The following is an 18,232-nucleotide window of genomic DNA, read 5'->3' on the forward strand; positions in this document are numbered from 1 at the left end:
AAACTGATTTTTATTGATCACGCGTCACAATGTCAGTCAGACCCGTTATATACGAACGTAACTGGAGCAGCTGTATATCTTTGAAGGCGTACGTCACTTTATATTTGTTGATATACGTCCACGTGTGTTGACGGCCGAGCGCACGGGGAACATACGTGAAATCCTATGCATAAAACTAAAAATCATTATTCAACATTAATACAACATTCTTATTCACAAATTTTCCATCGGTTCTAAATTTCTCGTTTCTTGATTTCGTGATTCATTTTTTTACCTTTAGGTCGAGCATTCGCTAGCAGAAAGAGGTATGTATATTCACTTCATGACAATTAACTGCATTTATATAGGTCAATATATTGAGTGTGAATTATATTTCCAGATACGTGTAATAAAAGCTAGGGTCCTAGGATTTTTATGACCGAAAAACCGATAGAAAATGTGGATTAAAAAAAAAGGCCTAAAATTTTATTCTATTTTTAGTAACATTAATTTTAGTAAAATAAGGTGAGAATGAGAACTATTGATGCAATTGATACTATTTTAAAAAATTAGTTATTGCTCAGGCAGAACTTTTCAGATTACAAACTATGGCATACATATCTTAGAATCAGTAGGTAAAAATAAAATTTCGACATGGGACCCGAGTTTCCCCCCCCCCCCGACGCGACTTCGGCCCTGTGTAAAAACAGCAAATAATAAAATATATATACATATTGAGATCTATGTGACCTGCCCAGATCAATCAATGGATTAATCAGTTTTCAACGTCATTCCGTCTTGTATTCGTCTACATTACAACAAATAGGTCTATTTAAAGAAAGGGGAGAAGTAATCTCTAATGTCACTAAGATGAATGTACAGATGTCCTGAATACTAAGATCCACCCCCCTCCACTTTTTATCTATATCTTTTATAAATCTTTTAGTAAGAAAATGAGATGACTAGAGAAAACCCCATTTTCGCGGAAATGCAAAACAATGCACAGAAAAAATAAAAATATGCCTTAAAATGATTAAAAATCATGAAAAAATGCTCTATCATGTAAAATCATTAAAAAAATAAGAAGATTCATGGAAAAATCCTAACCCTAATAATATTATTGGTCAGTTGGAGTTTCCTGTTCCACATGATTTAGAGCTTCTAAAATTATGATCATGAAACAGACTGTTACAGTAGAACTTTGGTTTATGAGCATAATTTGTTCCATGAATGTGGTCATTATCCAAATCACTCGTGTATCTAAATACATTTTTCCATGGGAAATAATAAAAACTCGGATGCTTTGCTCCATAATTATTCATACACTTAAAAGTAACTGAGAAAAATGGTATTCCATCAATAATTACTCGCTATTATCAGCTGGTCCACCAGTCTTTTCTTTTCGTGCAATTTTAAAAGGGAACAAATGCGATGATGCTTGCTTTTCAGGATTTCATGGAAATAGGAAATTACATTGTTATTGGACAGATTTATTGCTCATATGCACTGCTGCAGCTTTATTTGAGTAGGATTTTTCTGCAAACCTGTCCAGCTTCCCACATTTTACACATCTCTCTAGTCTCATTTGGAATGAAAGATTCTTCTCGTTTCTTTCTTCCTCAGACAAGATTTTGTCCACAAGCTGTTTCTATGGAGATCCATTAGTTTGTCATTGGTCAATTCCTGGCTGTGTTCCTTCACTAGTTCTTTAATTTTGACCTCATTCAACTCCAATCCCATGAATCTTTCCCAAGGACACAATCTCTTTGACAATTGGTGTCTATTGTTCATGAGTTAAACCCTCAAAATCATGTTCAATAATGCAATCAGCCCAGCTTTCTTCTGACAGAATTAAAGGTTCTCTTGGTGACATTCCGTCCAGGCTTTATTGATGATCTTGAGGCAATGCACAGTGTGGAAATGGGTATTTCCAAAACTCTGGGAAGGTTTGTTCCATTTCCCATTCTGACTGGAGACTGCACGTGAGAGAATTATCTGCATTCCCACAGTACATGTGTTGGTAAAAGGGAAGAACCATTGGTTCAGTTGTGACTTAGGAAGCAAAGCACAAAATTATTGCTTGTAATGGGAATCATCACTCATTAAAAAGTCAAAATTTAGTCAAAATTTTTGCTCTGTATGTGAATTGCTCATTAACCAAGTTGCTTGTTGACAGAAGTTTCACTGTATTTAAAACTGTCATTTCTACTATCATACACAGGGCTAGATTTGAGGGAGCCCTGATCAAAGCAAGCATTGAGAAGGGAGGGGGTGATCATCATCAAAGATGTTTGGTTAGTCAGTGAATACTATGTTGAAACTATGTTGTTATGGCTCCTTATTAAATTATAGAATCCGGATCACCCACTTTTTGCACATGTGGCAAAAAAAAGTCTCAACATATAAAAAATTGATTTTTTATTTTATGTTTGCTAGTTTCCAATATGAGATTAAAAGCTCTGACAAAACAGTTGCAAATATAAATTTGATTTAGAATTTTATCACATTGCTTTAGGCCGGTATTACACTATAAAAGTTTGATAAAAGTCCTATTGTAAAACTTGAAAAATGCAGCCAATAAGGTCAACGGTTGCATTTTCTAGAATGTAACCAATAACCTTATTGGTTAGATTTTTCAAGTTTTATAAAATGGATTTTATCAAACTTTTATAGTGTAATACCGACCTTAATGATATGTAATTTAAATACAAATTATTTTTATAAAAAATTCCCTTGTCAAAAACTTCAAAAACATTTTGATTGTATCGCATTGCCTAGATACAACACATTTTATAGTTCTGAACCTATGGTGGATATTGATAGGCTGTTCAGAAGTTACAAAAAAATAATTGGAAAAATGAATCAAGTAATTACTAAATGTAAAGCATTAATTATGACACGATATAAAGGGGATACTGAAGTTATTGACACATTTATAAGGCACTTGAAGTATGAAAGGTTAGAAACCACTGGTTTATAATTTTTTAATTATTAGTTAATAATATCAACTCAAATGACCAAAGTTACTTGAATGCTTTAATACATTATATATAAATATATATTAAAAAAAACAAAGACAACACAACACAAAACAACATACAACTGAGTGCAAGAGTTTGATCTTTATAATTTAATATTTTCATCAGTGTTGAGTACTGTAAGCATGGGCAAAGTCCCCCCTCCTCTCACAGCATCAAAGGTAAAGCCGTAAAGGTAAAATCATTGTGCCCCCAGACTTTCAACTCTCTCTGCCTATGGCTGTAAGAGTGAAAATGAATTAAGGATTTGTATAAAAATATATAGACAACATAGATATATCCAAAATATGTTGAGAACAGTAGCTATATGCATTTTGGAACTATATGAAGTTCCTCCTTTGGTAACATAGAAAACAAAAGATAAAAAATATTCTCATATAGCGGAAGTTACTCGCTTGTCAAGACACAAAGTCAAAATGACTGACCACATGAGAAGGAGGAGGAATGATATTTTTCCTTCCTCTTTTTTCCTCATGTGGCTGGCTTGATGAAAAAGTTTCTTTCAATTAACCAAACTCTCGGTTTCTCAGCAAAAAAAAAACTTTCTCGAGGGATGTATAGATCATAAAATATTGTAATCCAGGGCTTGACAAATCCTAGGTGCCAGGTCACCATAGCAACCTGGCTAAAAATTGGTATTGGAGCCTCTATAAAATTTTCTATGTGTGATTACTAAATTGGAGTCTGAGAACAGCACAAAAATGCTGCACAAAAAAGCATGAAAGAGCCATCCCGTTTTTCATGTGAAGCAGGATGTATAGTTGTGACATTTGCTTCTGGGTTTGTTTTGGACATAATTATTAATTGATTATCGTTATCAGAAACCCTGACTTTTTGGGTGTTCTCATTAAGTAGCCTGCACTGTAATAATGAAGCTGATATGATTCTCTCTCTGTGTTTCTTAAACAGGTTCTTCAACAACCTTAAAAGTGTTACCTGAATATGCAGAAGTCTGGTCTTTATTTCATTGGAAAAACAGCAGTTAAAGTCTTTAGGTGTGCTAGATTAGTGCATTCTTCTTCAATAAGGTAATATAATATTACTAGCGCTGGGATTTTTATGACCTAAAGAGGAAACCTTATTGCTGATTGGTTAAAAACCTGAAATTCAGGTTTTGTAATCTATCATCAATGATGCTTTATCTTTAGGTCATAAAAATCTGAGCTCTAATAATTACTATCATGAGTAATAATCATAATTCTGTATTAATACTGATTATATTCTACATAATCACAATTGCTATAGAATATATAGAATAAGGTCAAATTCTTTCTGCTTCATGTAAAATTAAGTTTGATTTTCATTACATCAATTCAGAAAAATATATCAACTATTGCAATCATTTAGTTTAAAATTGTGTGGTCCTTTTTTTTGCTTTATATTGTTGCCAGGCGTCAAGTTTATAGGGTCACTATACCTGTCTGTTCATATATCAGTATATCTATCAGTTATCTTACCTGTTCTTGAATTTTTTCATAGGTGCAAAGCTCAAATAATTGATGGGAGGAAGATAGCAGGCCAAATACAAGCTGAAATAAAGTATGATATACAAAAATGGGTTTCACAGGGAAATCGATGTCCTCATCTGAGCGTTTTACTTGTTGGAGATGATCCAGCAAGTGCTTTGTATGTGAACAATAAATTGAAAGCTGCTCAGCGAACAGGTAATAGACGTATTGATCTAAATTTTATTGTGTATAAAGTTTACCAAAAAAAAAATTAAAATATTCAATGTTAAAAAAGTTGTTAGCTAATTAACTATATTTTAATGGTCTTAAAAGAAGAAAAGCTACATTTTTGTACTATTTGTTATAAATTTGTCAATTATATTGTTTTATGTTTATATATGTTATATATTATTTATGTTTATATATGTTATATATTATTTATGTTTATATATGTTATATATTATTTATGTTTATATATGTTATATATTATTTATGTTTATATGTTTATTAAAAACCAGAGCTGAATTTTATTGCAGAAAAAGTTTTTCAGTCAACAACTGCATGGTTCTCTTCCTTGTTTTTAATTCTTCATACACTGCAGCACAGATTCCAACTCTATCAAGTCTTCATTGGTTTATTCATTCTCACCAGTTCAAGTCCTTATTTTCCGCTTATAATCTATTCATTTGATGAATGTTTTTAAATTCACTCCCTTTATTAAGGCCTTTCAAAATCCTTTATGGATTTTTTACTTTTTTCCAAAATATTTTTATATACTCTTTAGTCACTTTGTGTTCTCTAGAAGCTGTGTTACAAACCACATGATGTAACAAACAAATGATGTTTGTTATCATTTTCTGTTGCTGCTATATGACATCCATATTTGTTATGGGCATCTTTTTCTCAGCCACCTCATTGGACATTTTGCCTGCTGTGGTGTTGTATTTATATTACTATTCCAAAAGTATTTTTACAATAGTATTCTTTGTAGCTTGTGCATTAATGTGCATAATTTGTGTAAATGTACATAATATGATGCACATTGCATACATGATACATTAATAAATTTGATACCCTTTGAATACCCATAATTCTGCAGTTGTGACGATGACTAAGGGAAGGAAAGAAGTGAGTCTGTGTGGTAAAAACATTTTTTTCGGTTATTGCGAAGGTAAATCTACAATTTGTCAAAAGCACCAAATATTTTGATTCATAACTCTGTAAGTCGAACATTTCTAAGTCAGGTAGTGGCTGTATGTTCATATTCTATTCTTTTCATTGTTATTTCTGGTAAATATGTCACACAGAGAAAAAATTTTCATAGGGAATGATGCATGGGCGGAGATACGGGGGGGGGGGGCCCAGCGTCAAAGGTGAAATTGACTGATCTAATGTATATATACATATGTGAATTGACATCATCATCATCGTGCCCCCCCCCAGAAATAATGACCGTGCCCCCCCCCAGACTTCCAAGTCTATCTCCGCCTATGGAATGATGTAGTTTTGTATATGTGGGGAAATAAGGCTTTTCTACCGGAAGTTCCTTTGATGTAGCTTTGTATATGTTTCGAGAAATAAGGCTTTTCTACCTGAAGTTCCTTCTCTCTGGCTTTTTTTCTCCTATCTGAGTTTGATTCATGCTAATTAGGATTTAATTTTTCAGTCATACCTTGGTTAATGAAGGTAATTATTTCTGGAATCACATTCATTTGCCAAAATGTGATTTTCCATGGAATTTTCTATGGGAAATCATTCAATTTGTTCCAGGTACAGCCAAAAATTTGGAGATAAGTTTTGTAAAACATGAGAAAAAAACAAAAAACTGACTGGAGTCTGAGATAAACAGCTTCACAATCGGATGAAAGAGAATTTGAAGGAAGACAAGATACTGAAGACCTTTTTATTTTACACTATGTACACATAACCCAATCAGTTTCATGATGTGGTCAGCTCATTTCTGTGTCTCATACTTATATGAATAGGAAAGATAATCTCCAAGAATATCAAGACCTGTCAGTTTGATGCTGAGATTTCATGTGCACTGAGAACATCTAAGTACATATAGGTTTTTTAATGTAATTTTCTCTTCACTTAATCATTAATTTTACACAAAATGCCTAAAATCTTTCGGAAAGGGAAATACAGTTGTATTTAGAAAGTGATTCTGAGGTAGACATAAATTAATCGGGTTCCAAAGACAAATTCTTTCATTCAGATGTTGATTCATGGGCATCAATGGCAGAGCAGTCTGATCTAATGTATATGCCTATATATAAATTGGCATCATAATCATCATGCCCTTCCACCAGCCATCATCATCATGCCCCTCCCAGACTTTCAGTTATATCTCCACCTATGTAATGATTGTTGAAAAATTCAACTCGCAACCCTACTGTGTTATGTGAGCATGTGGCATCCATGTCAACTAAAATTCGTAAGCATAGGTATCACTGTATTTTTTAATAGAAAATATTGCAATAGTCATACAGCGTTTCTAAGTCTGTGAAATTATTTTAACGTACAGCCCTTAGACTACTACTTTTCAAAAGGTGTGGGGGATGTATATATAACAAAGCAAAAATTGGAATGAAAATATAGCAAGTGGCTATGGGGCACTTGGATAGTTATTTTTAATGTTCACAACTAGATTGAATATATGTAGTTAAAATATGAATTGTTTTTCATTTTAGTTTCTTTCTTTCTTTCAGGAATTTCAAGTGAAACAATACAAAGACCAATCAAAACAACTCAAGAAGAAATGCTGACACTGATCCGCAATCTGAATGATGACCCTAATGTGGATGGCATTTTAGTGCAATTGCCTCTTCCAAGTCATATGAACGAGCGTCGAGTGTGTAATGCCATCGCTCCGCACAAAGATGTTGATGGATTTCATGTTGTTAATGTCGGTCGCTTTTGTCTTGATATGCATGCACTAATACCATGCACGCCTTTAGGAATTATGGAACTCCTAAAACGATCAGGTAGTTCAATTAGTTGTAAAATAAGTTTCAATGTTCCCTATGCAGGGGGTTGCTGCTAATTGAAAACAAACTGAAATATCCAATCCTGTTAGAAGCCAATTATTTTCTTTCATGATTGGTGCTTTTCCCTTTTCGGGCAGAGTGACGTTGGCCTTGTTATTACGTGTTACCTTTGCCCCACTATATTGGCAAATTTATCATCAGATGTGTGAAGTGTTAGTAAAAGAATTGTATAAAAATATTGTTTTCCCAAAATCAAATTTTTTTTATGCCAAAATGTGGTAATTTTCTTTTTTTTACTGTGAAGTCATTTTTTGAAAGAAAGAGCAAGAAAAAACTGATTTGCACAGTTTTATCTTTCTTGTTTACTCTCAGGATTATAGCATTGCTATCAGTTGCAAAAACGCAAAGTTACACATTTGGTGTATGTTTACGGAATTTGGTTAAATTTGAAAAGATGTCATTGATTTTCAATGTGTTGTAATGATTGGTCGAATCAAAAAACTGAAAACACACTTGCCGCCAGGATAGTCAAGTGGTTAGGGAGCTAGCCTCTCATTGTGCAGGTCTGGGCTTGAATCCCTGTTCTGGAATAGATGTCTACTAACACTAAAAGATTCCCTGGACAGATCTCTTAGGAATACGTGATGATTGCATTTTCATTTAAAAAAAATGTAAAAACTTTTCCATATTAATTTTTCACAGGGAATCTTGTGTGTAATTATTGGGCAGTCGATAATATCTACCCTCTGTATATTTGTTTTAATTCATTTTTGTATATAAGAATTGATAATGTTATTTTCATAACTTGAGTTATAAGTGTTTTAAATTGCAATTATAAAATATTAGTGGATTGGATTATGTTCTTTTGTATCAGTAAAAATATTTGGTATAATTAATTTTCTTCTTTATGCAGGAGTAAAAACATTTGGTAAGAATGCTGTTGTATGTGGTCGATCAAAAAATGTAGGCATGCCAATGGCAATGTTATTACACGCTGATGGAATTGGAGAAACTGAAGCCGGTATGATATATAAATATATGATAACTTACAGTAGATTCCTGATTATTTGTGGGGTTTCGAGGATTTTGATTTTTTTTATTAATTTAAAAAACCTCAATGTACAGAATGTCTGTGATTATAATTGCCATGCTCTGAGCTGTCTACAGCTTTAACTACCCGTCAAAAAGTTATGAAACTTTAAAAATGCCTTGATGAAAGGAGAATCTAAATTTTTAGTCTTTTTGAAAAAATGAAATCTTTACATAGCTTTATTTGTGAAATTATTGTGTTTGTAACACAAGTTAACATGTGCTGTATTTGAAAATAACAGTTCAGTTAAAGAATAAGAGTAAATATCTTCAGTGCAGTCAATTTTTTATAGTCGCTACATTTGTAAATCAATTTGCCTGCTGCACATGATCCTCAGCCCAGTTAAATGTACATAAAATTTGGAGTCTACTGCAATAATAAAGTCATCCATTTAATTTTTTTTTAATTTTCATTATTTTGTTTCAGTACCTAGTTTCTAGATATGTTGCAGCTTGTTGTAGTGAATAGAACTGGATGAACCTCTGAAGTGATTAACACTTCATGATCTTATTGATACTATACCTTTTTTTGTGGTTTAAAATTATGCAAATGAAAGTCAACTATTGTTGACTAAGTTTATGAACTTTTTTTATTCTATTCCCAAAGTCTGTTCTTAAACCAAATTCTTTGCAAACTGAAACAATACCTCTCATAGCATTCAAAGTGAACTGATTTAATCCATTCCTGGAACACGAAAGATTTCTGGTGTGAACTTTTAAAGTAGCTCCTGTGCATAACCTAAAACCAATAGAAATTGTTACACTAATACTGAAAAAATAACTAGTACAAAAAAGATAAAATGAAATGATGCCAGGGCCATGTCTGTTTTTGCTAATATCATCTATAATCTTATTATCAAAGCCCTTAAAATCTCTGCTTGCTACACAATATCACCCAAGTCAAATTAGTGGTATGCTGGTATAACCACTTGCTGCCAAGACTTGCCAACAAGAACTATGCATTGTAGGATATGTTTTCTCTTTGTCAGGGGTTCTTAACCTACTGGTTGCGACCCAAAGTTGGGTCACCAAAGTTTCTCAGAAAACCTCCAATTTTTTCCCCATGTTTAGTGTCTTTTATGTTTAACACATGACAAAACACAAAAATGTGAACATATTGAAGAGTATGAATGTAGGTTGCAATTTTTTCAGATGAACAAAAAGGCATATCTCAATCCTTTCCCTCGTCTGGTCGTCCCGCTTCTTCTCTTTGTGGAAACAGCCTGGTCAACACTCCCTTATTGCTAAGATTATCTTATCTAGGGTCTGGGTCTCAAACAAAAACGAGAATTTCTGGGATTGATGGGAGTGACCACCTGTGTTGTTAATTCCAGTCATTACGATTCGTGGCTCGACCCTTTCAGGGTAATTTGCTTATATCCCCTATGGGACAGAGGCTGGACCATGACTGGTCTTACAGTCATTATGGTTGCGCGATTTTTTGTGAAAAAAATTGATTGTTTTTTTTTTGTTTTACCTGTGCACAGTGTCTACCTGTGCTGCAGAGCACTTTTTTTTCCTTATGCTTTTGGTGTGTGTGTGTGCTTGTCTTCTGTGATAAATTTCATAATTTTTCAACTTTTCTTTTTTTTGTAATAACAATGTGTTTTGCATAAGTCCCCAAGTATGGTCAAACATCAATATAAAGATGATTTCCTAGACTTTGAATTCACATTTATACATGATCAAAAGCTCATCATCATCACATGCTTGGGGCGCACCAGGAATTCTTCACAAGAGTGAAAGAGATAAATTCGCAAGTTATGGCATTTCATTGTCTCCTGGACAGAGAAAATCTTGCATCCAAGAGGCTATCAGAAGATTTTAATGTTGTTATGAAAGAGATCATTCAAATTGTCAATTTCATAAAAGCAAAGTCACTTAATAATAGAATATTTAGTCAAATATACCCATTTGTTGTATTTTTCTGAAGTGAGATGGCTATCTCAAGAGAGAAAATGTTCTTCAGAGATCTGTTGCCCTGTGCAAGGAAATTGAAATCTCTTTGTCAAAGAAAAATCATCCTTTGACCTCTCGATTTTCGGATGAAAAATGGATGTTGAAATTAGCCTACCTCTCTGTTTCTAACCCCCCCCCCGTGGCCCCCCTCTAAGTTGGCCAAAAATTAGAAAAAAATTAATATTTATGTAAAAAATTAATATATTGGAAGAAAATACCTTTTATATGCTGTCAATTTCTGTCAATTTAAATGCTTTTTGGAGGGTAACAACTCTAAATTTCTCAGGAAGAAAATTTTTGTGCTCCTCCCCCAAGACTTTTGTGCCCCCTCCAAAGGTAAGTCCTGTGTATGCCCCCACCATATATCTGAATATTCATCTCAAGTATATGTTATGTTCAATATTTTTACATGGAATTCAAATTGATAAAAAAGTTACATTTTATTCCACTGTGATTTGAGGCAGGTCTTTAATTTGCATTCATTTGCAATTTTTTCTATGTTTGGCAGTTTTTTGGTGAGAATTGGAGATGCCCTGTTTTTCTCTCCATTAAATATGGTCAGCAAATTAATAAGAAAAAGAGCATTTTGTCATTTCAAAATTGGTCCATGGGTCACAAACTTAATCATGATGTTGATTTTTGGTGACGGTTGAAAAAGGTTAAGAACCCCTGCTCTATGTTTCATATTATTGCAAAATATCTCTGAAAAGTTTTTTGGTTTAGAGCTTCATAAAGTGTGAAATGTTCTGCTGCTACATAGGCTGGATAAGAGGAGTCATATTTGTGGGCGGGAACTTTACTCTGATGAAATTTGATTCTTCGACCAACTATTCTGTAAGAAAAAGAGATTAAAAAATAGTTGTGTGGCTGCAGACTTCTGGAATATGATACTTCCTTCATCATTTAGTTAGTCTTGCATGTTCGTAAACCGAGACCAGTTTGTGAATCCAATTATTTTTTCTTGTTTGTAAAGCAAATTGTTTGCAAAGTAATAAGTTCATAATTGCCAGTTCATAAGTTCGTAATTTGCCAGTTCATAAATTGAGAACTGGCTATATGAACTTTCAATTTATAAACTTTGAAATTTGTCTTAACGTTCTGAGAGTATGATCTGTTGATTTTCTGAGAATATGGTAAATTCTTGGAATGTGTTTCTTCAAACATTATATGAAATTCACAAGCTTATTCTTTTGTCATCTTTTGACATTTAAAAAAGTCATTTTATATATGAGCAGAAAACTGTATCTATATAAATAACAGCTAGTTGTATGAAAGATTATTACAAATAAAAATTCTTATCCTTGCATTGATCAACCTCTCCTAATAATAAACTGTGTAAATACAGGTGTTTGCAGTCACACTGTACTGGATCTGGGTGAGCATAATAATCATAGCATGGTGAAGAAATTATTTTTTTCTTCCCCTTTACCGTTGATCTTTTCCCCTTATGTTTTACATTAGCTGAAGTAAAATTGTTATTAAGTTTAGATTTCTTTTTCACCAAAAAATATTAAATTATTTTGTAAATACTTCTTGGAGTGTGATTTAAACTTTACTAAATGGACATTTTATCACATAGTCTGCATGAAAAGTAACATTTTTTAAATTTTTTTTAATGTAAATATACAACCCCTCAAAAAATACAGGACATTTTAACTAACCTCACATCATTTGAAAACATTTTGTAGTTGAAAGTATGTTTGGTCAGTATTGGTTGCAGAGATATATCTCCTTGACAAAGTAATTTGAGATAGCCTGTACTTTGAAATGTAACTATATACTGTGCAATTCTAAGACTATTTTTCACCTCGATTTTATGTGAAATGAATTGCTTGTTAATTGCTTTAATTACATAGGTGATGCGACCGTCACTATTTGTCATAGACATACTCCTGCTGAAGAATTGGTCAAATTTACAAGCATGGCAGATATACTGGTAGTTGCTACTGGCATTCCTCATCTGATCACTGCTGATATGATCAAAGAAGGTGCATGTGTTATTGATGTGGGTATAAGCCGAATAAAAGATCCAAAAACTGGCAAGGCAGTTATTGTTGGAGATGTAGATTTCAATGGTAGATAAATTTTAGAGCTTTTTTGTGATAGTTTTTTTTTTCTTTCATGTTAACATTAATAAAAGCTAATTATTAATCTGCCATAAAAACATTCATGTAGATGAATATTTATTTTACTTGAATTTATATATTTTGTATCTGTATTATATACACACATTATGCCAAAAGCACAGCTCTTTTTTGCTAATGAGGTTGTAATATAAAATTGTTCATATAAATATATTTATCGACAAACAAAATGGAAGAATACAACATAGATATACCCAGAATAAGGTGAAAACAACATAGATATACCCAGAATAAGGTGAAAACAACAGCTATTTGTATTTTAGAGCTGTATGAAGTTTCTTCTTTTGTGGCATAGAAAACAAAAATCAAAAATGACAGAAAACAACATCATATAGTGGAGGTCATTTTCTGTCTTTTTTGGTTTCTCATATCTATGCTATTGAAGAAGGAACATCATATAGTTTCGTATTGATATAGCTGTCATTCTCACTGTATTTTTGATACATCTACATTATTTTTTTTCTAGTTATTCCTCCTCCCAGAAGGTAATCTCTTTACACAGGGGTACTAACTTTTTATACGAAAATGCAGGAAATTTAATTTTTTAAAAATTTACTGGTTTTCAAAGTATTTTTTTTAGAATGTAGAGAGAGGGAGAGAGAAATAAACAGCAAATGATTGATTATGAAAAAAAGCAGGAGCATACAAGGACCAATATGGGAGCTGGGAGAAACAAAAATATACGCAAGTGTATGTATTTAATATCAGATTTTTAATGATCAGTAAAACTGCATGGAACGTGTAGTGTTCTGTAGCGCGCCTCTCAGTTGAGAACCTTGACGTAACAATATGGTATAAGGCTCGAGAGCGCAAGAAGAAGAAAAGCCTCAGGAGACGAAAGATTGCAAAAACAAAATTGGACATTCGAAAATAAACAGAGGGGGAGAATGGCGTGTAAAAGCGATTGAGTAGGATCAGCGTCTCATGTTTACGTTATTATTCTAATTTGTTTTGTTAATAAATTTCTGTTTATGTTTGTCATGATGAGTGCTCACTATTCGAGGAACACAAGGTCACTACAGAACGCAACCCCCCCCCCCTTTTTGGGATAAAATTATGATATAATTGTTTTTGCTACATCAGATAAACTTCTACTGGCTGTTTAGAAATTTTTGTTAAGAGAGAGAGAGGACATCCTCTATCATCTTTAGTCAGAAAATAGCAATGCATGGTGTCATATTTAATTCCTATTAGCTTGATACAGATATTAAACTATGGTTAATTAATATACAAATTAATTTTTTTTCAATTTCACTTTATTGGTTTCATTTCTTATATAAATTCATGATGAGGAAAAAAATCAGAGCCAAGGGATCAAGAGACCCATATTGGTTGACATATTGCAAACTTATAATGAATAATAACGAACACAAGTACATATTAATGAACAAGATAACAAAAAAGCATAATCTTTGAGAGGGAAAAAAATTAATGTGATGGCTAATATATGACAACAAAATCAAATGTCTATACAATACTTTCACATGATTCATGGTATTTTTGACAACAGGAGGGAGTGCAACTAGATGAAATAAAATATACACTACATGTGATTTTCAGATTAGTTCTAATCATAATAAAATATTATTACATTAGAAAAATCACTATAATGTTGCAATGTGCAAGATCGAATTGATTCACAGTTTAACTAAATAAGGAGCAGAGAAAAAATACAAAAGAAATTCTGGATGTCACTGGTTGAAAATAAATATTGCTTCTCATGCATTTTTTGAAGGACAATATATTAGTATTGTTAAGAATATCAGGCGGTAAAGAGTTGCAAAATTTTGGGATGAGATAAGTAACATGCTTTTCTTCAGAAGTGTTTTGTGAATCAGTGGCAGTGGGTATATATTGTTTAATTTATTTTGAGAAACAAGAACTATTTCAAGGCAAAGTAAATAGGCATTTACAAACAATTAAAGTAGATTTGTAGAATTAAAGCTGAGTACCAATACATGTTATGATAAATATGATAAATCAGTTATTATGCATAATAACCAGATTTATCACATTTACAATAATATAAATATAGTCTGTTTAATCTTGGAAAAATTTTAATGTTCTTTTGATATTTCAGGAGTTTTAGAAAAAGCAAGTTACATTACTCCAGTGCCAGGGGGTGTGGGTCCAATGACAGTTGCAATGTTGATGCGAAACACCTACTTAGCAGCATGTAACCAGATCCGTTATGAAACTGGAACAATAGCAGAATATCAGACATGGGATGATGAATCAGAAAATGTTGCTTTTGTTTTGTGATACTTGAAAATATATAACTATGTATTATAGCAGTATTCTGTTGAGAAATTTTATTTTTATACCTAATTTCAAGACATTTGCTTTAACCCCGGTTGTAGAATCAATTTAATGTTGTTTTTGAATGTTAAGAATGTCATATTTTTTTTCTTTAATGAGTGAGAATGTGTTTTTTTTTAGTGTTTTTATTGAATGCAGCAGCAAAGCCCACCTGTTTCATGTCAAAAAAATGTATTTTTAAATTCATTGATATATGTTTAAAAAGATCTGAACAGTTCACGATCTGATTCTTTTAAATTTTTAAAAATAACTATGATACATAATCTAGTTACTTATATGTTTGCACACTGTGAATTCATTTTTTTCCTTAGTGTTAATCAATATGAAATAACTATTGTCAAGTTTAAAAGTTCACATAATTTGTAATATATTTTGAAGGTACTTAGTTTTTTATAGTTTCTGATTCATATTCAAACATTTCATGCAAAATTTCCTTTGTGTTTGTGTGCATAACATAGCATGCCTATTTTGTGTGGTTCATTGTGACCAAATCTCTCTTTTTCTGTTTTTAGATGTTATGAATCCAGTGAAACTTAATAATGGACACCCACATAGTACCAAAAGTCTTGTCAGCTAATGGGTGGTGTTCATTGATAGGTGGTGAAATACAGTAAAACCCCTCTTAACGGACACCTCTCAGATGCGATCACCCCCTCTTTTACAGCCAAATAATATTTTCCCTGTAATAAAAGTATGCATTTCAAACCCTTGAGTAACCGTCACCTCTCTTTTACAGACAAATTTTTTATCCCACTGCTGACCGCAAAAGAGAGTTTTTACTGTATATTGAAGCCTTACTCCATGAAATAAAATAAAAAACAAAAACCTTCAACAGGAAGGGTCTACTAATAGGAATGTCCATTATGGTAGGTTCCACTGTATCAATATTTTTTCAATGTCGCAATGGAGCCTCCCTCTAAGTTTCATAACGAAAAAAATAAAATTTTCAACTTTAATGATATATGTTTAAAAGATCTGAATAATTTTATGATCACATCGCATACATGTTCACATTTTTAAAAATAAATGTAACCCTTTTTTTAGACTCTGCACACACACAAATGTGGTGGTTGCTTTTTCTCACTGTAGATGTTATTTTTTTCATCTTCAGGAAGTTAAGTCTTGACTTAAAAAATTGTGTGTGTGTTTTGAGTTAGAAACATGGTGAGTATGAACTTTTGGGGTTTTCATGAGAGGGCAGCACTTAAATCTGAAAAAAAATTGTATGTGAATATATATATACCCTGCATCACATCTTGACTGAAAAATTTGAATGAGGTGAATTATTTCTTTATTTTTAAAGCTCAAAAATTTAATTTCGAAAGTTTTTAAAAATTAATGTTTGCTATAGTTAGGTTTTTAATGTATTATTTAGTATTAATAATGCAAAAATATCTTAATAATTCCAAAAAATGAATCCTTGGATCTGAAAGGGGTATTAGAACCCAGTTACTTAGATGTTTCGTTTGTCACCCAGTGTATGAAATTTTCCCCAATTAACATGAAAGAACCATTGCCTATTTGGAAAATTTATCACATCGTTTGTATTATAATATCAAGATACTTACATCTTTATCATTTTTAATTCCTTATTCAAGTATTTTTGTTATAAATTTTTTTTCTAAGCTTCTGTCCATGGCATTATAATAAAAGTAACAACATTCTAAAATAAATAAAACATACTTTAACGTAATAAAAGTATTTCATCATCAAGCTGTCTTTATTGAAAACATCAGATTTTTCTGTATAAAACATATGCCACTATATAGCCTAAACTTCTTAATTAGTTTTATTATATTGCATCACTATTTTGTGGTAATGTATTATGAATAATTTGAAAAAAAATATTTTATTGTTTACTTTCTTTCAAGTTGGTTGTTTTTATTTTAATGTTATTTGTTTTGTATTTTTTTCATTTGAAGGTTTCAAAAATTATGTTGTAGGCTTTTATTTATTTATTTTTTGTTTTTTAATGTGTTTTTTTTGTCATTTCATACAGATTTATAGTATTTTTATGGAATCAAAATTATTATTTTGAATATATTAGTAAGTTCCTTCATTTTCATTATTTTATATTCATAAATGAATCTCATTTTAGTTATTTTATTAATCCTTTTCTTGTGACATGAAACAAAAATGTTTTGTTTTAAAATAATTTATTCATTTTAAAATTCTTCAAAATACAAATTTTTTATCAATGATCAAGCATTATGATCAATGATTGTGATAGGTATGTGAATAGCAGAGAAACGTTTCTCACATTTCTGTTTTTTGACATAATTGACAGTTCATAAATTTTATGAAATTGGAGTATCTAATGTGAAGTACAGGAAATGGGCACTGCCCCTTGTTATGATAAACATTTTATTGCACACCTTCTATTAAAATCATTGTTAAAAGTTTAACTAATATTAAAACCTGGATAAAAGGTCATGAGAGTTTTGTATGGCACATTTTCTTTGTCTCCAAGTAGTATTAATATGGGGAGATATAACAAGGGGTTACTATATTTATATTCACCAATTTATAAAAGTGAATTGTTAATTTTAGTATCAATTAAATAATACCTACATTGTATAGCTCATCTCAACTCTATGTTCAAAGAGATAACAGGAGTAAACTGTTTTATGGTAACAGTTCAAAACCATGAGCATTATAAAAGAAAATAATTTTTTATTTGATAACAAAATTTTAATTGACTTTTAAATAATAATAACTGGGGGAAAGGAGGGTGAGAATACACACTTTTGATGAATTTTGGGTTGTAAAAAAACCTTCAAGAGATAGTCTCAAAAATTTTGTTAAACATAGTTTATTAAATCAGACATAGTTTAGCAAAAAAAATGAAAGCAGTAGCTTAACCCCTTCACGTACAAGCTGCTGGCGATAAATTTAAAGAATTGGTGAATGTGTATACTCTTTCCCACCTGGTTGGATAAGAGTATGTCCATGTGCTTTTGTAACTAGAGTATTCCTAGTGCTACCATTTCTTACATATCCCACCCTGAACCCAATCTTCATCATAGGGTAGTATACAGGCTGGACAAATAGTCAAAAGGATCTGTTTTTTGGTAGAGTTTTGAAAGTGTTTTGGGGCTTTTTTAATGCATCGCCCCTTTTCTCACTTTCTGAGGACTCAAACAGCCTATGCTATCTTTACTTACAGATTTCACTGCATTTTTTAATGATAGAACTTACATTAGAGTTGTTTGCCTACTCTTATCTCTGCCCGTGTATTTGTTTCTCTAAATCTCCCATAGATACCA

The 18,232-nt window shown here is 31.8% G+C and overlaps 1 protein-coding gene across 1 annotated transcript; it reads left to right on the forward strand.

Annotated features, from left to right (window-relative positions):
• The first annotated feature begins 100 nt into the window (after nucleotides 1-100).
• LOC149085211 (bifunctional methylenetetrahydrofolate dehydrogenase/cyclohydrolase, mitochondrial-like) lies at nucleotides 101-15,770 on the forward strand. Its single transcript, XM_089233073.1, has 7 exons — nucleotides 101-305; nucleotides 3,927-4,045; nucleotides 4,497-4,681; nucleotides 7,177-7,452; nucleotides 8,369-8,476; nucleotides 12,360-12,578; nucleotides 14,728-15,770. Exons 2-7 carry the CDS (start codon nucleotides 3,960-3,962, stop codon nucleotides 14,907-14,909), a joined length of 1,056 nt encoding a protein of 351 aa, XP_089089199.1. The 5' UTR covers nucleotides 101-305; nucleotides 3,927-3,959; the 3' UTR covers nucleotides 14,910-15,770.
• The last annotated feature ends 2,462 nt before the right edge of the window (nucleotides 15,771-18,232 follow it).

The sequence above is a fragment of the Pholcus phalangioides genome, unplaced genomic scaffold, assembly GCF_987345545.1.
Source record: "Pholcus phalangioides strain wild (caught in Gottingen) unplaced genomic scaffold, Ppha-v1.0 ptg000007l_1, whole genome shotgun sequence".
Taxonomy (NCBI): domain Eukaryota; kingdom Metazoa; phylum Arthropoda; class Arachnida; order Araneae; family Pholcidae; genus Pholcus; species Pholcus phalangioides.